Source organism: Oncorhynchus nerka, linkage group LG10 (assembly GCF_034236695.1).
Source record: "Oncorhynchus nerka isolate Pitt River linkage group LG10, Oner_Uvic_2.0, whole genome shotgun sequence".
Classification (NCBI taxonomy): domain Eukaryota; kingdom Metazoa; phylum Chordata; class Actinopteri; order Salmoniformes; family Salmonidae; genus Oncorhynchus; species Oncorhynchus nerka.
Window position 1 is genome coordinate 39,543,505 of NC_088405.1, and position 27,335 is coordinate 39,570,839.

General features: G+C 41.3%; 1 protein-coding gene across 1 annotated transcript; it reads right to left on the bottom strand.

The window, feature by feature from the left end:
* Nucleotides 1-1,612: 1,612 nt before the first annotated feature.
* On the bottom strand, nucleotides 1,613-25,714 carry LOC115135288 (DNA-binding protein Ikaros). Its single transcript, XM_029669803.2, is given in 10 exon segments — nucleotides 1,613-4,302; nucleotides 5,106-5,240; nucleotides 10,644-10,769; nucleotides 11,272-11,439; nucleotides 13,645-13,929; nucleotides 19,989-20,111; nucleotides 20,281-20,334; nucleotides 25,407-25,595; nucleotides 25,598-25,645; nucleotides 25,648-25,714. Coding segments are annotated over 10 exon segments (1,890 nt in total). The 5' UTR covers nucleotides 25,700-25,714; the 3' UTR covers nucleotides 1,613-3,592.
* Nucleotides 25,715-27,335: the final 1,621 nt, after the last annotated feature.

Here is a 27,335-nt window from a genome sequence, read left to right on the forward strand (position 1 = left end):
TTAGCACCCCCCCCCAACCCCGCAGTCATTCTGTCTGGTTCTGGGTGTTAGCATCCCCTCCCCCCCCAACCCCGGCAGTCATTCTGTCTGGTTCTGTGTGTTAGCATCCCCTCCCCCAACCCGGCAGTCATTCTGTCTGGTTCTGGGTGTTAGCATCCCCTCCCCCCGGCAGTCGTTCTGTCTGGTTCTGTGTGTTAGCATCCCCTCCCCCAACCCGGCAGTCATTCTGTCTGGTTCTGGGTGTTAGCATCCCCCCCCCTGTCTGGTTCGGTCATTCTGTCTGGTTCTGTGTGTTAGCATCCCCTCCCCCAACCCGGCAGTCATTCTGTCTGGTTCTGGGTGTTAGCATCCCCTCCCCCGGCAGTCGTTCTGTCTGGTTCTGTGTGTTAGCCTCCCCCCGGCGGTCATTCTGTCTGGTTCTGGGTGTTAGCATCCCCTCCCCCAACCCCGGCAGTCATTCTGTCTGGTTCTGTGTGTTAGCATCCCCCCCGGCAGTCATTCTGTCTGGTTCTGTGTGTAAGCACTCTTTTCTCTCAGGTGATCATGTCCAGTGTTCAGTGCCCTGCCTTGTAGATATTTTCCTGAACTCTGAGCCTTACTCCTCTATTGCTAGATCTTTTTGAACTACAGTAAATTACCTAATCAAATCCTCTGTCCTTCAAGCCCTAGTGTACCGCTGCTTGGTGTTCATGTGGTTTCATTATATCATTCATCTATTTCTATTTTAACCTGATAGTCAGGACCCTTTAGCAAGCCCATGTTGGAGTTAAAAGTCATGAAAAGTATCTTACGCGTAGTTTAAATACAATAAGCATTCATGTATTCAGCATTAATTCAAGTTGGCTGCAATGTTTTTGCGTTGAAAAAATATATATATTTTCACCCCGGGAATATGAATGTCAATCATTCAGTCTTTTTTTCCGTGACAAGTAGCGGCTACATTTTGAATGACTGGCACGTTGTGAACTTACCGATTTAGAAACGTTTGAGAAAGTGCAATTACATTTCATATTTCTATAAATGTATTTATCCATTTGGTTATCATGGCAGTAATGAAAGTATTGAGAGGTTTGCTCACTCAAGTGTTTCGGGTCATGTACTGCACGTTTTGCCTAGTTTTGCCTATAGGCTATTCTCAATGAGTGAAATGTACAGAGCAAACACAGTTCTCTATTCCACGGTATATTGTCAGATCAATATTATTTGCTTTAAATGTATCAGATTTAATTTTACCTTTATTTAACCAGGCAAGTCAGTTAAGAACAAATTCTTATTTTCAATGACAGCCTGGGAACAGTGGGTTTAACTGCCTGTTCAGGGGCAGAACGACAGATTTGTACCTTGTCAGCTCGGGGATTCGAACTTAAAACCTTTCGGTTACTAGTCCAACGCTCTAACCACTAGGCTACCCTGCCGCCCCAGATGTTGCACCCTGATGATTCTGAATTGCTTTTAATAACTACAATTAATTTTCATTCAAATATCCACGTGTAGAAATGGAATAGTGTGAAATGTTTGCTATGGACATGAGTCCAGCGGGAAAATACAGTGCATCCTCTATTTTACCTGCCACTGGTGAATCTTACTATGAAAAAATAAATAAAAATCAGTATTATTTTGGGGTATGTAAAATATCCTTTATTGATATTTGCAAGCATGATATACAGTATGAGTAAAGTTACTTTAAAAGTTCAGTTCAAATTGAGAGTAACATTTTCTCTGCCAGGTCAAAAGCTGGGACAAAACTGAATACCATCCATACTTTATATCAAACAAAAATATATTTCAGTAAATAACACTCGATATAAATTACAAAAAGAAACACATGCATGTGTACACAGCATAAATAATGCATAAAAAACTTTATACCACGGCATTGTTGAATTCTCATTTCTGATTGGCTTGAAGGGCATTCTAGAGCGTGCATTATTTAAGCAATAAGTCCAGAGGGGGTGTGGTACAGTATATGGCCAATATACCACGGCTAAGGGCTGTTCTTAAGCACGATGCAACACTGGGTGCCTGGATACAGCCCTTAGCCGTGGTACAGTATATTGGCCATATACCACAAACCCCCGAGGTGCTTTATTGCTATTATAAACTGGTTACCAACGTAATGAGAGCAGTAAATATACATGTTTTGTCATACCCGTGGTATACAGACTGATATACCACAGCTGTCAGCCAATCAACATTCGAACCACCCAGTTTATAATTGCCTTTATAAACTGTGTGGTTCGAGCCCTGAATGCTCATTGGCTGAAAGCCATGGTACATCACGGGTATGACCAAATATTTATTTTCACTGTTCTAATTATGTTGGTAAGCAGTTTGTAATAGCAATAAGGCACCTCGGGGGTTGTGGTATATTGACCATATATAACACCCCCTCGGGCGTGTTTTTTTGTTGTTATTGGTTAAATAATGCACGGTATATTACATATACAGCTTATGGATGTAGTTCATTCTATAGTTCATTCTTGCATGTTTTGTTTGAGCTCATTTTGAAAGCAAAAGTCAAATTGAAAACAATGTTGGTATTGTTGAATTCCCAATTTTCATAATAGCAAGCTAGTACTGATGGTTTGGTTAGCTAAACAGGCATGGGCTCCTGGGTGGCACAGGGGTCTAATTACAGACACCCTGGTTCAAATCCAGGCTGTATCACAACCGGCCATGATTTTGAGTTCCATAGGGCGGTGCACGATTGGCCCAGCGTCGTCTGGGTTTGGTCGGTGTAGGCAGTCATTGTAAATAAGAATTGGTTCTTAACTGACTTGCCTGGTTACATTTTAAAAGTCTGTTTGTTTAGTTACCACATCAACTGCTGTAGTTATAGTAAAATCTACAGTGAATGTCGAAACACATTTCTACCTGCAAAGTAACACATGTCTTGTGTCAAATGTGCTAAATTACAGCCATGGTATAAAAGAGATATTCAACTTGGTGCTCTATGCGTTCTCTGGATAATAATGCAACTCAGTGGAAGGTTTAGTTCCACTCCTCTGCCGTGTTGTGGAACACACCTTCCACATCTTTCATTATTTTCCATAGAACGCATAGCCTCTTGTTGATTATCCCTTACGTAAATGTCAAGCAATACCTTGCCATTTAAAAACCAACTTTATTTTATGATTGTATTCTTTAGAATAAAATATACAGATATTTCTCCAGGTAGGCTATCAGATATTTCTCCAGGTAGGCTATCAGATATTTCTCCAGGTAGGCTATCAGGTATTTCTCCAGGTAGGCTATCAGAAAACAGACATTTATTTAATGTAGACTTAAAACTATACCGTATGTGACACATGATACTTACTGCTGAAGCACAATAATTTTTTAAGTTGTTTGTTTTGTTCACTGAACAGTTATTTTACCACCTTTTATTTTCTAAAAAGCAGATGGATGAATCGTTTCCCTTTTCCTCCTGAACATGTGAAGTTAACATAAACTAGTCTTGTTCTTTGTTTTTCAAACATGCAATTTCTTGACAATGTATAAAAATCGCCACTTTCATATAGCAAGTGTGTGTGGGGGTATGTCTGTGTGAGCGTGTGTGTGTTCGTGTGGTAGTGTGTGTTCAGTGGGCCACTCAGTAGCAATGCTCCCCTCGGGTCATGTGTGAGGAAAACTCGTATCGGTCCTGACTGCGGTGGCCACAGAGGTTACACTCAAAGGGGTCTCGGAAGCCGTGGCAGCCCATGTGGATGGTGTACATCACGTGGTCTAGGAAGAGGATGCGGCAGTGTTCACAGCAATATGCCCTCAACTGCTCCCCCTCTCCACTCAGCACCTTGAACCCCTCTGAGGCCATCTCGATGCTGGCCCGCATGGCCTCGTACTGCCGCTGCTGTTCCTCCTTTGCCAGGGGCAACACGCCATTACGCACCACAGGCATGATGTGGTTGTTCAGGTAGATGAGGCCCGATGCCCCGCCACCTGCCCTCTCTTCATTGTTGCTCTCCGTGTCAGTGGAATCCTGGCCACTGTGGTTGGGGGAGCCGTCCTTCTCGCTGGAGGCTGATTTGGACTTGGCGAGCAGCAGCAAATTCTCAGCTGCGCTGTCCTTGGCTGACAGGCCGTGGCCCCCCGCCCCTTGTCCCTCTGGAGGCAGCTTGTGGAGGGGGTACATGGAGCCAATGACCCCCACTTCAGAGGAGGTTGGGGAGGTCTGGATGAGAGGTCGCAGGGACTCGGCACCCAGGTAGCTGATGGCGCTGTTGATGGCCTGGTCGATGACATGAGGCTGCATCAGTTCCCCGGGGTTGCCCTCGAAGGAGAGGTCGGAGAGACGCTTCCCACCTGAGGATTAGAAAGGGAAAACAGATGAATTACCAATGTTACAATTCAAATAGAAAATCCTCAGATCCCTTATATCAAACACTAATGTTTCTCTGTAGTTCTACAGGTCAAAGTTTTTATTGTTTTTTTATATATTTTTTAGCTTTATCTAACTAGGCAAGTCAGTTAAGAACAAATTCTTATTTTCAATGACAGCCTAGGAACAGTGGGTTAACTGCCTTGTTCAGGGACAGAACAACCTTGTCAGCTTGGGGATTTGATCTTGCAACCTTGCGGTTACTAGTCCAATGCTCTAATCACTAGGCTACCTGCCGCCCCAAAATGGATTGGTCACAATTTTACTCATATTGATTGGTGATTCTCCTTATTTCGAGTTTTCCATTCTTTACATTGTTCTCCTTAGTGTCTCATGGCTGATTACTTTGTTTTACTTGTTGTAATTTTTTACATGTTTTGTCAGCATATTTTTATTAATATATTTACTTAATTTAATTTGAGTAAGAGTCATCTTCAAATAAATGTATAATACACAAAGCGTTAAAGTTTAATTCAATGGAAATATTATGATTGATCAACTTAAATAAAGCTCAAACATTGTTCTAATGATAACAGATTCCAGGCACAAGGGTGATCATGCTGAATATGTGTTGTTTTATTAAATAGCATATTCTGCAGCGCAATCGTGGCAAATCAGAATGCATCAAACTGAAATACGCAATTCTCACATTTGGAACCGAAGTCGTGTGCTTTGCAGTTAAAGCAAGGTTTGTTGGTATACAAAGGAAGCACACTTTATCCCTTACCTACAAACTTCTGTGGCATAGTGCTCTTACGTTTGGCTACATTATTAGCTAGTCTTTCTAGCACCAAGACTCTCTCAGATCCCGTCTGGCTTAAGTCTTCCCTCTGCTCATTCTGGTTGCTTTCTTCCTTTACTACTGGAAAGCAAGACAGAAAAGTAGGTTTCAGAATCAAAGTAGTCAAATCTGACCCGATCAACTGTAGGATTATTGTATAACAGGGTATCTTGCTAATATTGGCTTAAGCATCCCTGAAAGTTGATTTCTTACAGGGCACAATGATGAGGATGCTTTTATTGAGAGACAGTTGGTGTACAGTGCCTTCAGAAAGTATCTATCCCCCTTCACTTATTCTACATTTTATTGTGTTACAGCCTGAATTCAAAATTGATTATAGCGATTGTTTTTGATCTCACCCATCTACACAGAGTAACCCATAATGACAAAGTGATTTTTTTGCGAATATATTGAAAATTAAATACAGAAATATCAAATTTACATACAGTTGAAGTCGGAAGTTTTCATACACTTAGTTTGGAGCAAGTAAAACTTGTTTTTCAACCACTCCACAAATTTCTTGTTAACGAACTATAGTTTGGGCAAGTCAGTTAGGACATATACTTTGTGCATGACACAAGTAATTTTTCCCAAAATTCTTTACAGACATATTATGTATTTCAAGGCCTACTGACAAACTCAGTGCCTCTTTGCTTAACATCATGGGGAAATCAAAAGAAATCAGCTAAAACCTCAGAAAAAATTGTAGACCTCCACAAGTCTGGTTCATCCTTGTGAGCAATTTCCAAATGCCTGAAGGGACCATGTTCATCTGTACAAATAATAGTCTGCAAGGAAAACACCATGGGACCACGCAGCCGTCATACCGCTCAGGAAGGAGACGCGTTTTGTCTCCTAGAGATGAATGTAATTCGGTGCGAAAAGTGCAAATCAATCCCAGAACAACAGCAAAGGACCCTGTGAAGATGCTGGAGGAAACAGGTACAAAAGTATCTATATCCACAGTAAAACGAGTCCTATATCGACATAACCTTAAAGGCCGCTCGGCAAGGAAGAAGCCACTGCTCCAAAACCGCCATAAAAACACCAGACTACAGTTTGAAACTGCACATGGGGACAAAGATCGTACTTTTTGGAGAAATGTCCTCTGGTCTGATAAAACAAAAATAGAACTGTTTGGCCATAATGACCATTGTTATGTTTGGAGGGGAAAGGGGGATGCTTGCAAGCCGAAGAACACCATCCCAACCGTGAAGCACGGGGGTGGCAGCATCCAGTTGTGGGGGTGCTTTGCTGCAGGAGGGACTGATGCACTTCACAAAATAGATGGCATCATGACAGAAAATTATGTGGATGTATTGAAGCAACATCTCAAGACATCAGTCAGGAAGTTAAAGCTTGGTCGCAAATGGGTCTTCCAAATGGACAATGACCCCAAGCATACTTCCAAAGTTGTGGCTAAATAGCTTAAGGACAACAAAGTCAAGGTATTGGAGTGGCCATCACAAAGCCCTGACCTCAATCCTATAGAAGATTTGTGGGCAGAACTGAAAAAGCGTGTACGAGCAAGGAGGCCTACAAACCTGACTCAGTTACACTAGCTCTGTCGGGAGGAATGGGCCAAAATTCACCCAACTTATTGTGGGAAGCTTGTGGAAGACTACCCGAAAAGTTTGACCCAAGTTAAAAAATGTAAAGGTAATGCTTCCAAATACTCATTGAGTGTATGTACATTTCTGACCCACTGGGAATGTGATGAAAGAAATAAAACCTGAAATAAATCATTCTTTCTACTATTATTCTGACATTTCATATTCTTAAAATAAAGTTGTGATCCTAACTGACCTAAGACAGGGAATTTTTACTAGGATTAAATGTCAGGAATTGCGAAAAACTGAGTTCAAATGTATTTGGCTAAGGTGTATGTAAACTTCCGACTTCAACTGTAAGTATTCACACCCTTGAGTCGACACATGTTAGAATCACATTTGGCAGCAATTACAGATTTGAGTCTTTCTGGGTCAGACTCTAAGAGCTTTGCACACCTGGTTCCTACAATATTTACAACTTAGAAAAATTCTTAAAGCTCTCTCAAGTTGGTTGTTGATCATTGCTAGACAGACATTTTCAAGTCTTGCTGTAGATTTTCAAGACGATTTAAGTCAAAACTGTAACTAGGTCACTCAGGAATATTCAATGTCACCTTTAACAACTCCAGTGTATATTTGGCCTTGCGTTTTAGGTCATTGTCCTGCTGAAAGGTGAATTTGTCTCCCAGTGTCTGTTGGAAAGCAGACTAATCCAGGTTTTCCTCTGGGATTTTGCCTGTGCTTATTGGTTTATTTTCATCCTTAAAACCTCCCTTGCAGATGACAAGCATACCCATAACCTGATGCAGCCACCACAATGCTTGAACATTTGAAGAGTGATACTCAGTGATATAATGTGTTGGATTTGCCCCAAATATAAAGCGTTGTATATTTAGGACATAAAGTTGATTTCTCTGTCACATTTTTTTGTTTTACTTTAGTGCTTTATTGCAAACAAAATGCATGTTTTGGAGTATTTTTATTTTGTACAGCCTTCCATCTTTTCACTCTGTCATTTAGGTTAGTATTGTGGTGTAACTACAATGTTGTTAGTCCATCCTCTGTTTTCTCCTATCAAATCAAATTTTATTGGTCGCATGCACATATCTAGCAGATGTTATTGCGGGTGTAGCAAAATCGTGTGTTCCTAGATCCAAAAGTTCAGTAATATCTAATACACAACAATACACACAAATCTAAAAAGTAAGAGTATAAATATATATATAGTACCAGTCAAAAGTTTGGATACACCTACTCATTCCAGGGTTGAGCTGCTCTTGCCATAATATGGACTTGTTCATTTACCAAATAGGGCTATCTTCTGTATACCACCCATACCTTGTCACAACACAACTGATGAATTCCAAAAATGAACTTTTAACAAATCACACCTGTTAATTGAAATGCATTCCAGGTGACTACCTCATGAAGCTAGTTTAGAGAATGCCAAGAGTGTGCAAAGCTGTCATCAAGGCAAAGGGTGGCCACTTTGAAGAATCTAAAATCTATATTTAGGTTTGTTTAACACTTTTTTGGTTAGTACATGATTCCATATGTGTCATTTTATAGTTTTGATGTCTTCACTATTATTCTACAATGTATCAAATAGTAAAAAATAAAGAAAACCCCCAGAATGAGTAAGTGTGTCCAAACTTTTGACTGGTACTGTATATACTGAATACATTTATTGCATTCGGAAAGTATTCAGACCCCTTATGCTTATGTTATGCTTCAGCTTCATCTAAAATTGATTAAATAAATAAAAATCCTCATCAATCTACACACAATACCCCATAATGACAAAGGACATACCCCACAACAAAAAACGGGATTATCACATTTACATAAATATTCAGAACCTTTACTCAGTACTTTGTAGAATAACTTTTGGCAGCGATTACAGCCTCGGGTTTCCTTGGTTATGACACTTCAAGCTTGACACTCCTGTATTTGTCTCTGTACCGGTGCCCCCTGTATATATTGTTCTTTTTTTACTGCTCCTCTTCAATTACTTGTTACTTTTATCTCTTATTCTTGTCCGTATTTTTTGAAACTGCACTGTCGTTTAGGGGCTCGTAATTAAGCATGTCACTGTAATACCTGTTGTTTTCGGTGCATGTGACTAATACAATTTGATTTGGGGAGTTTCACCCATTCTTCTCTTCAGATCCTCTCAAGCTCTGTCAGGTTGGATGGGGAGGGTTGCTGCCTAGCTATTTTCAGTTCTCTCCAGAGATGTTCGATTGGGTTCAAGTCCGCTACCGCTGAAAAACATCCCCACAGCATGATGCTGCCACCACCATGCTTCACCGTAGGGATGGTGCCAAGTTTACTCCAGATATGACGCTTGGCATTCAGGTCAAAGAGTTCAATCTTGGTTTCACCAGACCAGAGCATCTTGTTTCTCATGGTATGGGAGTCCTTTAGGTGCTTTTTTGGGAAACTCCAAACCGGCCCGTCATGTGCCTTTTTACTGAGGAGTAGCTTCCATCTATTCAATCTACCATAAAGGCCTGATTGGTGGAGTGCTGCAGAGATGGTTGTCCTTCTGGAAGGTTCTCCCTTCTCCACAGAAGAACTTTGTCAGAGTAACCATCAGGTTCTTGGTCAACTACCTGACCAAGGCCCTTCTCCCCCAATTGCTCAGTTTGGCCGTGCGGCCAGCTCTAGGAAGAGTCTGGTGGTTCCAAACTTCTTCCATTTAAGAATGATGGATGCCACTGTGTTCTTGGGACCTTCAATACTACAGAAATGTTTTGGTACCCTTCCCTAGATCTGTGCCTTGACACAATCCTGTCTCAGAGCTCTACAGACAATTCCTTCGAACCTCATGGCTTGGTTTTTGTTCTGACATGCATTGTCAAATGTGGGACCTTATATAGACAGGTGTGTGTTCCTTTCCAAATCATGTCCAATCAATTGAATTGACCACAGGTGGACTCCAATCAAGTTGTAGAAACATCTCAAGGATGTTGGGACCATTGGCCCTGAGCGGTTTCCTTCTTCCCCAGCAACTGAGCTAGGAAGAATGCCTGCGACTGGGTGTATTGATACACCTTCCAAATGATTGGCTCAAGACATTTCAGCTTTTCATTTTTTAAATTAATTTGTAAACATTTCTAAAATGTCCACTTTGACATGATGGGGTATTGTGTGTAGGCCTGTGACACAAAATCTCAATTTAATCCATTTTAAATTCAGGCTGTAAAACAACAAAATGTGAAAAAATTCAAGGAGTGTGAATACTTTCTGAAGGCACACACTGACTAAGCAAAGGAGAGTGATAAACCTGTCTGATAATTTCCTCCTATAATAATACAAACCCCTGTTCTCTCGGCCCACTTCCTAATGTTGTCAGATCAGTAGGTTACATGTACATCCACCTTCAATGGATCATTTGTATAAGAGGTATTTTAACGTGAGCAAAAGCCACATTCTCTCACTATATTTAATCTTAAGCCGTGTTCCACATTCAGGAAATTATTATTAGATTTAAGCAGAACTGTCCATTCATTTTTATTTATTTTTACAAAAACACGAACTGAAAAGATTACAAGGGAAAAGACGTCAGACTCTTATTTATGGTTCGTTGATTCACAGAATGAAGTAGTAAAACCTAAAGATCCGGGATCCAAGAAAATGTATTCTTTACTGAATTCTTTTTTTTTTAATTCCCCCTTTTAGAATAACTGGGTTATGAGTCAACAGAAACAGCCAAAAGCCCTTGTCCAATGCATTATGGAAGCCTTACTGATAGAGATACAGCATTTATCGTGCAGATACATGTCATAAAATGTTGTCCTGACCTGCTAGGAGCATTGTTCTAATTGCAACATTGTTGGTTCATTAACGTTTGCTACCAGAGAGAGTCCTGAGTCAACTACAGTGCACAGTAGGTCAACAGCGTGGGCGGAGGTGAGAGACAGACACTAACCTGTATAGATGCTGTTCTGCAGCCCCATACACTGGAGGTAGTTGTGGCACCGCTCCTTGTGTTCCTCCAGAGAGCTACGCTGCTTGTAGCTCCGCCCACAGTAGGCACACTTGTGGGGCTTTCCAACTGTAAGATGTGACATTGCTAGAGCGGTGAGCACTGGCAGCAATGCATTGAGAGCGGTGTTCAAGTGCATGTGAGCGGTTCCATAGTACTGTCCATATTGTGGAGTGGTGTGTACTGTGTGTTGTATTTTGAGTTATGACGGGGTTGTTTTTCATTCCCCAATACACCCAGGCACATGTTTCATTCACATGATAAATGTTATGGTTTTACAATCATTTCTTTGCAGATGACAGATATGTCTCCCACTCCACAATAAGACAAGATATCCATCTCACAGAGTACACTGTAGGTGTTCTCTCACAATTCCACCTGGTAATTACCATGGCCGTGTTAATTTGGCCCTAAATAGAAGAAAACTGACTGAAACAGGGAGGGACTACATTGACTTGTCCAATAAGAGAAATTCATTTTCTGTTGCAAAATGGTTTTAAAAATGCATGCCCTAATGAACACAGCCCATTTCCACAGCACACTGACCACTACTCCTACCCTCCTAACTCACCAGAGTGGGTGCGCAGGTGACCGCTGAGGGCATCTCTCCTGCGACAGGCGTAGTTGCACAGGTGACACTTGAAGGGCTTCTCTCCTGAGTGGAGCTTGATGTGGCGCAGCAGGTTGCCTTTCTGGGTGAAAGAAGCACCACACTGGCTGCACTGGAACGGACGTTCTCCTGAGGACAAGAAACACCACACAGCACGCTGTGAGGGCCCTCACACAGGTACAGCTGCCACTCATCTACAGTATCAACACTTTAAATGTAATTGGCAGATTGCAAATGAGTGTTTGGATATTTTTCACTAACAAGCACACTTTTGTAATCTCACAAACACACAACTGGAGTATAGGCATCTGTAAGTTACTGTATGTAGGTGCTAACATTAAATAGGAACATTTTCAGCAAAATCTTGTGTTGTGAGCTCAGACACAAAATTACAATAATATAGCAAATGAGTATTTTATTTGTAAGAGTCGGCCTATATGAATGGAATTCTATTTGTTTTAGATAAACGAGGGTTAATGCAGAGTGTTGACAGTGTAAGGTGAATGTACGAATGGGCTTTCTTTTTTGTCATCCTACAGCATGAGATGGACCAATTTGTAGTTTGTATCAGTTTATCAACCATTGGGAGTTTCTAGTTTGCTTTGAGATACACCAATGTCAGCTCATCTCAACGCGAACAGATACTCCTCAGACAATAATAGGCTAGGTATAAAGCCATTGTCTGAATTTTGCTACGTGGATGCAGGAACTAAAGCATCCCAAATAGCGCCACTGTGGATGTGAATTCGGGGTCACTGTACTAAAAGAATCCCGAGTACTTGAACACAGTGGATGATGGAGGAACTCGGAGCACAACCCAATCAACCAGCCTAGGAGGGTTTGAAAGCGGAGTGACACTCCATTTCTCCGTGCTCTCCCTGGCCCTGCACCTCAGAGCCGAGTACCACTCTGATCGAACAAGAGCCTTTCAGACTAAGGCTGCCAGTTTCGTAATGCACCAGTGCCTGGGTCAATTTGATCTGAAAATCTAATTTTTTCCCTCTCTTCTTTGGCTCTAAAATAAGAGCGGCCCATCACAATGCAAATTCAAGCTAATTTGAATAAAGCGAAGGAAACACTTTGTGTTGAGAGCCAGTCTTCCTGATCAGTGGTTCTGGAATAAACCAATATCCATCCTCTCCGTGTGTTGTGGCATTCTGTGAGAAGGTTTTAATATGGCTTTTTTTTTTTCTCAAAAGGCCCCCATAAAATAAGACTCACCAGTGAAGCAGCAAAAATATAGAAAAAAGGAAACTCATTAAAAATGCATTTCAGGAGCAGACTCACCACAGAATATTTCTATTTAAATAGGAGGCACTTCATTATATATTTTATTATACGTTCTTTTGCATTTACATTTAGTCTAGTGTTCCTTTCTTCCATTTTGGGTTTCATTAGTTTCTAAAGCTTGGCAGTTAAGTGCCTTTTTAAAAAGTGTTCCCCCCCACTGGTTTGGGTTCATTTCAATAGAATATCAATTTTGAATTTTGAAAAAGTTGTAATACTTGGATAATTGCCATTTTGTGGAGATTCCTTTTCATTGCTGCTGATATCCTGTTTTTCAACTGTGATTTAAGGTCATGTTTAGGGACTATATTCATCTTACTTTTTTATTTTATCACACAACAAATAGACCGGCCACCCAAAAGTCACCCAAAAGTCACCCATACAGAATATCTAGATACTACACATGACACATGACATACTTAACTAATACTTCCATATTTTACTCTAAAACTCCTGTTGCCAACATTACAGACCAATATATTGACTATAGCACAGTAACTATGTGAAAATACACCTCTGAAACCCATTTGACCACTACAAACCAACGAAAGCTCTATATTATCCACATCAACTAAATGGAATTGATCTCCTCATGTTAAGCTCTTCCATCATCAATTAACTCCTATTGGTTAAGCAATAACTTTTACCAAACAAGTATTCAACTGCTTCATTGCACCTCACTTACTGAGAAAGTACATGGTAACAGTTAGCACCTCCAGGTCCTTATCTTACAGAATTCAACACAATTGGTGGATACCTAGCACTGTAGCATGGTATCCTACTTAGTGGTGCTTAGCTCTCCAATATACAAAAACATACTTATTAGGTGATAAGCATGTCATTCATTTCTGTAAAATAGTGTGAAAACCCAATGACTTGTGTTGTAGCCTTTGCTTTGCGGACAACTTTGGAGTAAAACTTTGACAGAACACTGACAGAATCCATCTCAGCTTCTCCACTCCACATACACATGATCTCTCTCTGTAAGCCTACCTACCAGTGAGCGTGGGTGCAAAGTAAGGGCGATGGGTATCGCAGATGGCTTACCAGTGTGGCTTCGCTTGTGCACCATCAGCACATTGGGGCCAATGCAAACTATCCCACAGATATCACACTTGAGCTTCCCGTTGGGCAGGCGAATACCCCCGGCCGAGGAGTAGGGGCCCTTGCTGTCGGGGCCGCCTGCATGGGAACCGTTCAGTTTGGCCCCCGAGGCATCGAGCACGCGCAAGTCTTCCGCACACTCCTCCTCCTCCTCCTCGCCATTCATCATCATGTCAAAGGCGAGCCCATTCTCCTCGTCACTGCGAGCCTCAACTTTAATGTTACAGGCTGGAAAAGAGGGCAGTGGGCCACTGTTTAGAATAGGAGCATGTTTCTGGGGGACTATAGCCTACATTACTGTGTAGAAATATGAGTACATTACTATGTTGCTATTGGAGTACATGTATATCTTTGACTGTCTATGGGTCAATATGTGACTATTAGTTTAAGGGCATGTGTCGGTTTCTCCCTCTACTTGAATGGTTGTTTTAGTCTATGAATATGTATCTGTGATGGTATGCCTCACCTCCAATGACCTTACTGATAGCAAAAGTTCATTGCAGAGTGAGAGCATGTAAATCAGCACTTTCTGTGCAGCTATCCTCAATTCAACTTGATTGGCTGAGCACACTAGGGTAAAACCTTAAAACAAATTTGGTGAACTCATGCAGTGGGTTCTTGTGATCAGTGCTCCAGATCAAACATAACAGATGGATAATATATATGTATATCTATATATATATAACATTTTATTTGTACTTTTTGCTAAAGGAAATAGGGAAACTCATACTGCATCTCTCATCATCACACACTGTGAAAATGACAGCAAGATAAACAGGAAACAGAGACACAGGAAGTTGTGTGAAACGAGGGACGGCAGCGGTGTAAACTAGTCCAACAAACTACGGTAAACAAACACACACACACTAACACTCGCACACCAAACAAGTAAGGGAGAAATAATAAATGTAAAAATTGTCAGTGATAATCCAAAAACGCTTGCATTCTAAGTGTAACACCATCAATTTTTGGTTTATAGATATAACCCACTGGGCACAGACGTCAGTTCAACATCTAGTTTTGATTTACATTTGGTTTAATTGTCAACTAATATGAATTCACCGTGAAATCAACAAAGAAATTCACCATGTCATTGGATTTAGGTTAAAAGTTGGGTGAAAAAAAGATGAAATGCCCTTACGCTGCTAACGTCTTTGCGAATTCAATTCCTTTCCCACATTGATTCAATATCCTCACGTTCAATTTGTTGTTGAAATGATGTAGAAACAACATTGATTCAACCAGTTTTTTTGTCCAGTGGGAACTGTTCTTTTCACTAACTTTGTAACCAGACTATGGCATGACAATCCATTTGCACAAACATTTTGTTTAACCATCATTTAATCAACATCTATCATCTCAATAAGCACAACTATAAAAAGTAGCGGCTGTAAAGCAAATGTGACGACAGGCATCTGATTGAGTATTGGAGGGATATCAGGTCAAGTGACTGGTTCCTCAATTTGTTGGACTTTACTTTTAACCACTTAAAGCCTCGACAATCCCTCAACTATTAGCCTGTGATTTGCATGTCATGTTGGTTGATTTCCTCATGTGTCTAACTTGTTTGTACACCCGAAGAGGAAGGAGTGGAAATAATGAAATATAGGAATCTATAGGGAAAAAGGAGAAGCTTCAGACACAGGGCCTACCTAACTGAAATACCAATCATTATGGTGAAGTGACAGAAAGGGAAGCACAGACAAGGAATTGTAAAAACAGTGTAACTGAAACCGTCTTTTGTGGGGACTCTTGTTTTCACTGACACTCCTAGGGAACAAGCTCCCGTAATGCATGATTCATCCAGTGAGATAGGAAAGGCAACTTGGGTGAACTCTTTTGGACTTTTTTTTGTTGCTCTCAGATGATACTTCAGTATTAACTGAATACCATCTTGGTGATACTGGATAAAATCAGCCTTTGGTATACAGTACTACGCTAACTACTCAAATAATACACGTAAGCACCACCTTGGTGATAGTGGACAGACCAAAGACCAAAATAACATTAGAATTAGTTACGTTATGCTAACTGCTGAAATACTCTAGGTCCAGGGCAGCCTTGTGAGAAAAAAAACTGCTCCTCCCTCACCACACAACATTTTGTCTGTTTGAGTGTTGCGACTTTTCTTTGCGAGTGGACACATAGACCACGACATGTCTTTCTGTCGAGCAGGCGAGATGAAGGAAACACAAACCATATGCTTATAGAAATCGCACACCCGGCACAAAGGAAGTTAGCTAGATGAAAGCAGAAAAGGCACAGATTACTACTGACATAGAGAGAACACCTGATAACTGATAACCTTAAAGAGCATATTATCACTAACCACAGGTGCTGAGTTAAGGCCTGCATCTCCCCAAGCATGTTAGACCTACTGGTCAGCCAGAATCATAGACCTGAGGATTACTGGGTTGTTTGGCTACAACATGAACACAACCATTTTTCTTTTTAAACGTCTATGTGATTACGGTAATGAGAGAGAAAAAAGATTTCACTCACAGAAAGTGCTCTTGTTGCAGTGGTGTTACCCTTTAGAGACTTTCTGTTGCCTTTTGGTTCGATATTATTCATAGTAAAAAAACGCATCGTTCATTCGACTTAAATGTCTGGCGTTGAAATCGAGAGTCGGATCTAAGTGATTCACTGTTGTTGGTTTATTGCTCTACCTCTTTGTTTGGTCCTTTCCTGTGAGATTTGACACTTGCTTCCCAAAACGAGTAAATCAGGATGTGTGACAAGCATGATATAAAGTACAAGCCCTTCTTCCCATCTCCAATTTAGTCACAACTTCCCCATATGTCCCTGAGAAGTTGCAGCACAGCAGCAGTCGTTCCCTCGGCCTTGCCGATGTCAACGCTGTCTAGCTCAGCCATGAGGAGGTGGGTTAAAGAGGGGCCAGAATGACAACATGAGGGTTGGTGTAGACCACTGAAACTGAAGTATCTTTCCAGAGACCTTCTGTGACAAAACCCTAGGCTTATTTACTTTGCTTGGAAGTAAAAAAATAAAATAAATAAAATTTTAACTAAAAACATCATTTTCAACATTGTAGGCTACCATATACTTAGTGACAGCTCCAGTGTCATTGATTGGACTCACAGGTACAAAAGAGACCACCCACTGCAACGCACAATCTACTCTGACAGAACTAGCAACAACAAAAAAAGGAAACACAGGTAACTGATAACAAGCCATTGATGATGGCTCAGTTATGCAGTGTGGAAGTTCAAAAGAGCCTGTTGGAGGTTCCTGCAACGGAGCTGCTTTTCTCAGTGTCTGATGAAAATAGCCCAGTGTGTGCTAACTCCGCTGTGGGACCAACCACATGTGTGTAAATCCACGTAGACGCCATACTGAACACAATTCCATTGGGTGTGTCGGTTTCGATAAGGAGCCCCAAAAACAAAGTGTACTTTTCCCCACTCTTTCGAAACTCTAACCTAGTATTTTCGGGAACTCAAAAGCTTACCACTTCAGTCTGAAATAGACAGGATTGTAGTGAAGACTGGATAGCCCTAATTACTCATACCTACTGAAAGAGAAATTGTGTCACCGGACAGGCATACTGTGACATGTCATTTGCGACCCCGATTCAAGAAACTAGGTGTCTGTGATTTTCAGACAATTTCATTCAGTAAGGCAACTTTTTTGTGACAATGTGTCTTGTCCTTCCCACACAAGGGAAATCCTTTTGGGGCTTTTTGAATCGTATGATGAAGACTGTGTAGGATGAAACTAGAGAAGCTGTGTAGGACAAACCTACAGTATGTTAGCATTGGAAAGTGAATGGAAAACTGCAACAAACAACCTGGCTTTGAGGTCTTGAGCTTCCGTTATAGTTGCAGCCTCCTTGTCTCAGTTACACAGTCCTGCTTGCGTCCTGCACTTCAGGCCAATAGCCTTTGTACCACATGATCCTAACAGATAATAATAACTCCCTGATGCATTTGGGGTTTATCAGAGAGCCAGTGATGCATTGCATAGATACAGCATAACAGCCACTTCCTCTCACAGTGGTGATTAGATCTTTAGGGAGTGCAGAGCAACACATACTCAAAAACACTTACACTCACCCACACTCAAAGACAAACATTTACAAACAAACAAACACATACACACACGCACATACGCGCACGCACACACACACACACACACACACACACACACACGCACGCACGCACGCACGCACACACACACGCACACACACACACACACACACACACACACACACACACACACACACACACACACACACACACACACACACACACACACACACACACACACACACACACACAGTGTTTGTCTATGTTTCTGCAGACCTCTCTCCTGATTCAGGACCTCTTCCTGTGTTTCAAAATACTATAAGACCAGATAAAGAGGTTAGGAATCATACAACACACCCTTAAAAAACTAACTCGCCAAAGAAGACACTATAACATTTTATTTCTGATGGAATATGGAATAATGTCTGTAACCACATTCCCAAATTGATTGACAATTGTCATTCATTTTTCTTAGGTATGTAAAAAATGTTGACTGTCTGACTGAAATCCCTATGGCATGGTCCCCATTGTGCATCAGTGAATATTTTTGTCATTTGAGCAGTTTTCCCTAGTTATGTCAAATCTGGCGAGTGAAATTACTAATCATAGGCTCAACCACAAAGACAGTCATATGGAGAAAGAACAGCCTGACTGGACTGAACCTATGGCCTCCTCTTCCAGCGCTAGCTCAACTGCAAACTTGCACAAAGCCCTAAAAAAGGAGCATTTAGTATAGTCCATGTAATGCTTCAGAAAGTCAATCAATTGGTGGCTCATGGATAAACCTTGGAACTGCAGCTGCAGGAGGTGAAAGCCTCAAAATATTTTACGATGATTTCACCTCAATGCTGACAGACGTTGTCACAGTGACTAAGTGACTTTTGACGAGGATAAATGTGCACTTCATGGTCAGCAGGGCAGTTACAATAGATTCCTGGCGCATGTCGTAAACTACGGCACGCTGGCGAGGGTTGGAGTTCCTTACGTGTGCTGCTGAGTTAAACGCTTGACAGTTGAAGTGAAAGTGGTGAGTGTGTTTGCAGGTGCGCTGGCTGTGTGGCGGTGAGATGCACTGGTGATGTGCAATGCTGATCTCCGATCTTGGCTCTGCTCCTGAAGTCTTTATCTCCTGGAGTGTTGAAACTGCCTGATGGCAAGTTCTTCTTAGGAAACTCTTGCACATCCTATTTCAGTTTCCTCTGCTCCGACATGTTGTTTCTGACTAAATGCAGCCTCGGCGCACAAGGGTAAACTACACCACACAGCTATCTGGAGCTAATATGAAAGGAATGTTCCATTTTTACACCACAAATTATAGTAACACTTATCGTGTACCCCAGTTATCACAACCACTAACACGTCCCATAAACCTACCATAGATATTGGTTGTATGAGATGCTGTACTTTTACGTATACAACATGATATGGGGGGGGGTTCACAGATGTTCTCATGAAGCAAAAAAATGGAATTCCAGAACTTCATCTGGTAAATGCTGCCTGGTGTCCCCTGACATGCCAGTCATGTCCCGAGTTTCAATTAACTTGTAGATCAGATAATGGTATTCCCTGGCTTAATTTAGTTACATCCTCATATCAAGGCCACATTAGCCATTCCTTAAGGTTTTGCACATCATGTGACGGATGAGAGAAATGTCCAACCGTTCCTGCCAATGACCTAAATGCATCAAGACTACATGTTCAAAAGGACTAAGCTCGATTAAGCGCTAGATTGCAACTAATGAGTGGAACTAAGGGATTTGTTGTTCGTGTGCTAACTACTGGTTGGGATACCGTTACACAATTGTTATTTTACTAACACAAAATAGTTACGTTACCGACACATTTGTTTTTATGAAATGTAGTTTTGGTTTCTTTTACCGTTAAAAAAAATAAGGGGGTGGAACTTTTGCTGTTGTATATCTAGTGCAGGCAGCTGTAACAGGCATGTAATTATTGTAGATGTATTCATCATATGGCATTTATTAATATATTATGATAATTGCTCTTTTTAAATCATTTTATTTTCATTATGAGGAGTATGGACCATACTACTGCTTTTGTCCTTGTGACGGTATACATATTTCTGAAGTTCCTATGGAAACTGCTAGGTTTTGGGGCACACGGGTGAAGGTTTGATGGCTATACTGGTCTAGGTGTAATAACTGGTTATTGGCCTACTGATGTGGGAGTGGCTCATTTAAACATATGTGGCACAGACTTATAGGAACTGTCACTCACCCATGCCTCCTTTGTCACCCCTATTGTTGTGCTGCAAATTGGAGCTGGCAGACAGGTCCTCTGGGACGGGCATGGCCTCGTCTTGGTCCTCAGACACATCATTGGGAGGGGGGCTGTCCCTGCCTGCATGGGTAAACACCAGAAAACACCCATTAGTCACCAGAACATGGTTCGTTATTGCTCATATGGTAGAACCGTAATCATCTATAATCCATTATATGTGCTGTGAATTGTGCCACTCGGCTTGGGCTCTGTGCAACTCACTCTGAGGTCTGAAAACAGTGGCTTTTACCTGGCGTCTGAGACATCTCCTGTGCCTCCTCCGTCTCCATTCGGTGCAGGTACTCTAATGGGATAGAGAGAGACAGAGATGTAGATGTGTTTAAATTGTATCAACGGCACAGCAGGGCTGAAAAAGACAACATTATAAAAAGCCACAACTGACGAAAGCTATGACCTCTCTCTTTACAACTCTGTCACCCTGGCAAGATCCCTTTTGTCACACCGAAAGACACACCGCTGTCCCATTACATTACGACGAATTACAGACATTTTCATTACATGTCTGACAGAGAGGATGGGCTGGGAGAGTGGCTTGGCCCTGCATGACGGGCTATGGTGATGAGGAGCTTTCAGACCACATTTGTTATTTATTGTTAATTTCCTGCCACCTAATCATCCAAAAACGCATACCGACTGCCGCAAAATTAAGCAGAAAATTCAGTGGCCCAAGGTCACTGAGGATACGGCTGTTTGTCGTGCCCAGCTGATCGACGCCCATGTTCACTCTAATTTACTGAGCATGCACCGCTGAGCGCGCCACTACCCGAGCAAAGACGTGTGCGAGAGGTGCAACCATCAGAAACAAAGAGAGAGGAGAGAGAGAAAGATAATAAAGAGAGGGACCCCGAGAGAGAGATAGAGACAGAGATGGAGAGAGGGGGGGATACAGAGATAGAGAGGGGAGGGAAGCAAGACAGACAGGGAGTGTATCAGAGAGCGAAAGTAAAGAGAGAGAACCAGGGGACAGAGAGAGATAGAGGAAGGAGAAGGCCAAGGGGCACCAAAGTAAGTTTCTTTCGCACAAGAGGAGGGAATTTAGTGAAGAAGAGCACATCCCCTGGCCAGGGGCCTGCTGCATATCTGAGGAGTCACCAGTGCGCGTGGCCCCATTAATAATGCATCCGCCTCAAGCCTGCAGCAGATGGGCACAACAGCCTCAGCCTCGGCTCCGCCACTTCAAGAAGGTCCTTGGTGGAGCCGCTTTCCCGGCCCAGCCAGCCACACAGGGAGAAGTGAAGCTCCCTAAAATAGCGAAGCGAGCCCGAGGGAGAAGGGGAACCTAGGCCTTCCTGTTTTACTGACAGATGGCTCCACACATTTGGAACAAATAGTGGGAAGCCACCAAGCAGCCCCTGCTGCGGTCGCAACGCCCAATGTTCAGCGGACAGGCGAGTCAAGTCAGAGGTTCGACAACCCACGAACACCCAGGACCCAAGTGGGGGAGGTGGTGGTGGGTTGGGGAGGGGGTAGGAAGGGCAGAGGTCATTGGTGCAGAAGATGCTGGCGCAGCGAGCACAGTGGGTGTTAGATGCTGGTGTGTCGATACAGGACTAGGAGGCCCTGCCGGCACCATCATTCTTTAGCATCTGGAGTTTGGAGGTCGGGAGGGGGTGGTATTCTCATGTGCCTTTTTTTCTGGGCGGATGGTGCGAAGGGAAATACTGATCGTGTTGGTGGGGGACTTTCACAGAAGTGAGAAATGCATTCCCATGTTTAACCACAACACAGTTGTTAAGGCATTCAGGAAGCTGTATATTCACCCAAAGTAAAACTGTTATTACTTTTAGTTATGCTAGATTAGTTATGCTTTTAGTTATGCTAGATTAGTTATTACTTTTAGTTATGCTAGATTAGTTATGCTTTTAGTTATGCTAGATTAGTTATTACTTTTAGTTATGCTAGATGTATTTTATTTTATTTGTTTTATCATCGTTTTGTTTCCTGGTTCATTATAAACCACAGGTGTTTGTAACAAAACCCAATTAGTTGGATATCTTAATGATATGTTATGTTGTAGTTCATTTCTTGTTGACAATTCTCAATATATTTTGTGTTTTGTGGATGGTTTCATTCAGACATTATTTCAGAATGACACCACCTTAGTCAAATATGACAAAACAAGGCACTAAGGGCAACACCTGCTTTCTGAAAGTGCCTCACAAAGGGCAGGAAGAGTCATGGCAGTGGGTCTGAGTGCGCTCAGTAAGGGGAGGAGAGGCAGGATGAGGGCTGTGGGTTCACAACACCCCCAGTCCTAACTCAAGGGTGTGTGTGTGTGTGTGTGTGTGTGTGTGTGTGTGTGTGTGTGTGTGTGTGTGTGTGTGTGTGTGTGTGTGTGTGTGATGGATGGCGGGTGGGGTGGAAGGGCTGTGCAGAGCAGGGTGCGAACACACGACAGGGAGCAGGGTGGAGACTGAAACAGTCAAACCGTTAAACAGCCAAAGTGCACAACAACAGCAAACTTTGGATACTGGGAGGAAGTAAAAACCGACTGACAGGATTTTATAATGTAAACTATAATTTGGCAACACATATTTCTCCTTAAATGTCAGGAATATCAACATAAAACATATGTGAATAATATGGGATCTATATGAATGAATAAAACAGTCATATGAAAATCAATTCAATCTGAGGGGTGATATAGAACATTAGGCTAAGTTTCTAATAACTTTTTTTTAAAGTAAAGTCAAACAAGAATTATATCATATCAGGTATCATTATTGAAATGTTTTTTTCCCCCTCAAACTATTATAAGTATATGCTGCTTCTGTGAGAAGTGTGATTAAAGACGTTACTCGAAAATCATAATTTGTTTCTCCAGAAAATCATTCATTTGGACAACAAATTAAGAACAGTGACTGTTGTTGCTAATTTATCCCCCCAAAATAATGTAATCAGCTTGATTCATTTCATATATTTTGATACTGAGATGTAAAAATGAATATGAATTACTTTTTGTGTATTGAGACCCACCTCATTCATTCCAGTGTGAAACAAAACAGTATTTGTGCCACAACTCACTCATGCCTTAGCAACGACCCACCTGTGGGTCCCAAACCACCATTTGGGGAACCATGCCCTACTACATTATACCACGTAACATAACACTCAAAACAGTCATCGTTTCCATTTTTTTTAATCTGAAAATTATAGAGAGAATACTCATTAGCAATTAATGAAACGTGCAGGCATAAATTGAAAGATGATAATCGTACTAAGCTGATGTTTTGGCACCTATTGTGGGTTAGAGTGGCTACAGTATAGGGGCATTGAAAGGAGTTTCCTTATTGTCCTCATTTGCATCTGACACACTTCATTACACCGGTATTCAGTGAGAATCATTTTAATAACAGCCTTTCTTTCTCTGTCTCCTTCCTCAGTATGCTAATAACAAGGATGCTGATGTGTCCACAAACGTGTATTTGCAGCATTCCAACCGTCCTCAATAGGAAGAAGCAGATACATCAAATGTCATTGTGCTATGGGTTGGGTTGCAATTCATTGCTTAATTTACCAATAGTAATTGAAATATATCATGTTTTTTTTTCTTGAAGGTGAGTCCATTTGGACAGGTTGCTGTGTTTTTAATTTTGGATTCGTTTTTAAAATGAACGTTTCATTCAAAAAAATAACTCATCACATTCCTACCATAATAAGGCCATCGCCCAAGTTTTCACATTGTTTTCTCATCTTTTCCGTTGAACAGAAACCTTTGAGGTGGCAGTGGTTTGCTTGAAAAGAGCAAACCTTGCTATCAAATTGAAATGCAGGTGTTTGGCTGCCCTATAAAAAAAAAATAAGGTGAGTAGCCTAACCTTGTCAATGTCAATACTGAATGAGGAGGTAGGCTATGCTGCCCTATAAAGGCAAAACGCAGTAACTACGAATTTGGTCATAAATGTTGAGTTGTTCAGAAATGGCCAAGGGTGTTTTCTGATTCATGTGGTGTATAGTTTCCTGACACAAGAACAAGTCAGCTGATTAAAATATATCATGGAACTGCTGTCTGTCTAGACATAAAAAGATTTTGAAATCAGATTTGCATTAAAAAATCAATAAAAAACGTAGTTACTGCGTTTGGCCTTTGTAGGGCAGTTTGGACTGTCAATAAAATGGAAATACTATTGTTAACAAATTAAAATCAAGTTAAAACCAAGATCAACATTGCTTTTGACGTTTTGTGAGGACAATCTAGACAATGCAGTAATGAAAATATGATATCTTATTATTCCATATTAACCAAATTAATTAGCCGACTTGAGTAGGATTTTTCATTGTTTATGGTTATAGTTCCACATAACAATAATAACATATCATACGTGTTGAAGCTTGTAAAATGTTGTCCCAGCGCACAAATGTGTGAGGAAAGTATTGTGGAGTTGTTTCCCCATTATTTCTCTTACAATTAATATTCTATGGTGTTCTTGTTGAATGTCAGTTTCACAACATGTTAACAGTAGGCTATACTTGAGCCCTGCCCACCAATACTATCAACACACATGTCAGGTTCGGATCAGATCAACCAATAATTCAGACCGTCTTGGGTATCTTGAAAAGGAATTTTGAAGTGTGTGTCTTTTTCATGTAACTTTGAAAAGGGCATAGAAACAGATTACGTTTTTCAAGACTCTCGGCAACGCAGTTATAGCCTATTTCCTGTCGCTTTCATTGAGGACTGTTCAGATCAATTTTATACATGCTATTTAAATTGACTTGGTTTCATTTGTAATAATGGAAAGTGGACTTCTGAAATAAGAACTCCAGCTTGAATGTCATGATGTAAAATGGTTGGTAGATTTCAGATATTCATTCTGGATGCAGTTGCAACAGGTGGCAATCTGGCACGAAAAGTGAAACGAGTCTATAGAAAACTTTGAAACCAAGGAAATGTATTTTTTTTGTTTTTATGTTTAGGCTAATTCTAATAGGCTTAATTGTCAATGGCAAGACATATAGCCTACTGCTTCGATATGGTTAAGATAATTGTGAGCAATTCCTGTGATCTCCTAAATTTTGTTTGGGAAAGGAGGAAAATATTCCATTATCCCATTATTTTCCAAAGAAAATACATTCGATATTAATTATAATGCGTATCAAAATTGTATAACATTCATGTAACATTAAAATGTTCCTTAATTTAGTCAACTCAGTTACATTCACCACTCGCGTCACAGGATTTCAGACGCTCACACTCACGCACCTGCCCCAGACGTCAGGACAATGTTTTCCAATCTGTTTAACATAGTTCTTTTTTTTAAAAGAGTAACGATATTTCATTTCTTACCATTTAGAAATACGAATAAACACTTTAAATGACATTGAACTTAACAAGAATCGTGAAAGTTACTCTACCTGCTATTCCTTGAGTTTGCAATATGAAGTTCTTCCAACTCCCCCCCGCTCCATGTGTAGAAGTTCGAAGCGCTGCGGCAGCCCCATGGAACTCTGCCCTCGGTCCCTCCCCTCTCCACTGTACTTCCTCTTTCCAGCCTAACATTTCTATGTTTCTGTGCTCGACTGAAGCATTTTGCTTGCTTTTATCCAGAGGCCGAGTCTGCTCGGGGAGTCGATGCAGCAGCCCTTGGCACTTGCTTTGTGTCCTGCAAATAAAAGCTGACACCCAGTAGACCATTACTGGCAGCCATGCATGAGATGGGATGAGGCGCACCAGGCTGGGCGCACAGGAGACTGGACGATTCATTGTTTATTTATTTACTTCGTAGAGACGGATGGGGACTCCTCACTTGCATTGGCAGCGCCCCTTCAGTCACCTGTTCTGGCATGCTATAATAGCCACAGTGCGATTAAAATAACAAACTGTGTTGGTTTCCCGATTATATTCGAACAACTGTTGTGGCTGCTTACATTGACAACAGCCGACTATCATTGTAGAAAGTTGCATCCTTCCTTTTGCTTATGTATCAACAAATGAAAAAGTCTCAGTCTCATATACTTACCTATACTTGTATACTATTTGAACACTTATTTCATTATTTAAAAAATGCATAATTGAATGACATTTCGGAAACGTAAGCTAATAGGCCTATAGGCCCATATGCCTAAAAAGGCTATCACCCAAGTTTTCACCTTGTTTACATCCTTTCAGTAGGACAGATGCCTTTGAGGTAAAATAGGGAAAAGAGAGAAAAGGGAGCTCTGTCTAGATCAGGCGATGAGTTTGAGGACAACGATCTGTTCTAGAAGTGTCGTTTGACATGATTTATTTCCAAGCAGCACTGCCATTGGAATAACGGGAAGAAAAGTAACGTGCGAAAACACCTAATTACAATTTAAACAGACTCTTAAAGACAAGCATCCCATTGACGCAATGATACTGTGTCTCTGTAAATCAGCTGCATCCTTGTTGAGGGATACCTCGGCATGTCCCTCCACAGGCAGACTGTGCACAAGGGTGAATGAATTCTTGAAGTATTGCCTCTATAATTGCATTGTTTTGTTTCTAGTGCATTGAATTCATATTCTGCCAACATAGGGCCCATGAACTTTTGTTCTTTTTCTCAGAATTCATAGTAGTTTGTCAAATGTATATATATTTTTTAAACTAACATGTTCAGAACATTGGTTTATTACAAATTATTCAAAGCCAAATCTTTTGTGGATTAATAATTATAAAAATAATGAGTAATATACCTCTTATTTTATTCAAACAAGTGGGCTCATTTTGTCTGCCATGTTTTGTCATTATAATACCTTAAATTACGTTTCGGGGACAGGGAATCTTTGCTGCAAGTATGCTAGGAGAAAAGCGACAGTTGTTCCCCATTATCCCATTATTTTCTGACCTTTCTGAGTGGTATTATCTGTGGAGATGCAGCGTGTTCTGGATAGCTGAGTCACCTACAGTGGAAGGCAGCCCTTATCTACAAAACAGCATAACATTCACAGGCAGTTGGTCTGGTCATGGTGCAAAAGAGGAACTTTTCACAGGAGTGTGTGTTTTTTGGTCTGCTGTTTCCACATGTCAGTATGGATTACAACAGTCTCCAAAAGAGTTATCTTGATCCAGCCTCTATAAAAGTATCTTCAGCTACAGTACAGGTCAAGTAAGGAACTTACTGTGAGTGAGAAGCCAATGTTAATAGTTGTGTCATGGCGTTAAAGGCCCCCCCCCCATAGCCCAACTCCTGACCTGAGGCCAGACAGAGGGAATCCTGGATCAGAGGCGTGACCCATGACAACGCACGCTCCAATCATAACCAGCAGAGGAGCATGGTCTTCCCAGCCGTAGAGATACCACCCTCTCCCAGTGACACAGCAGAT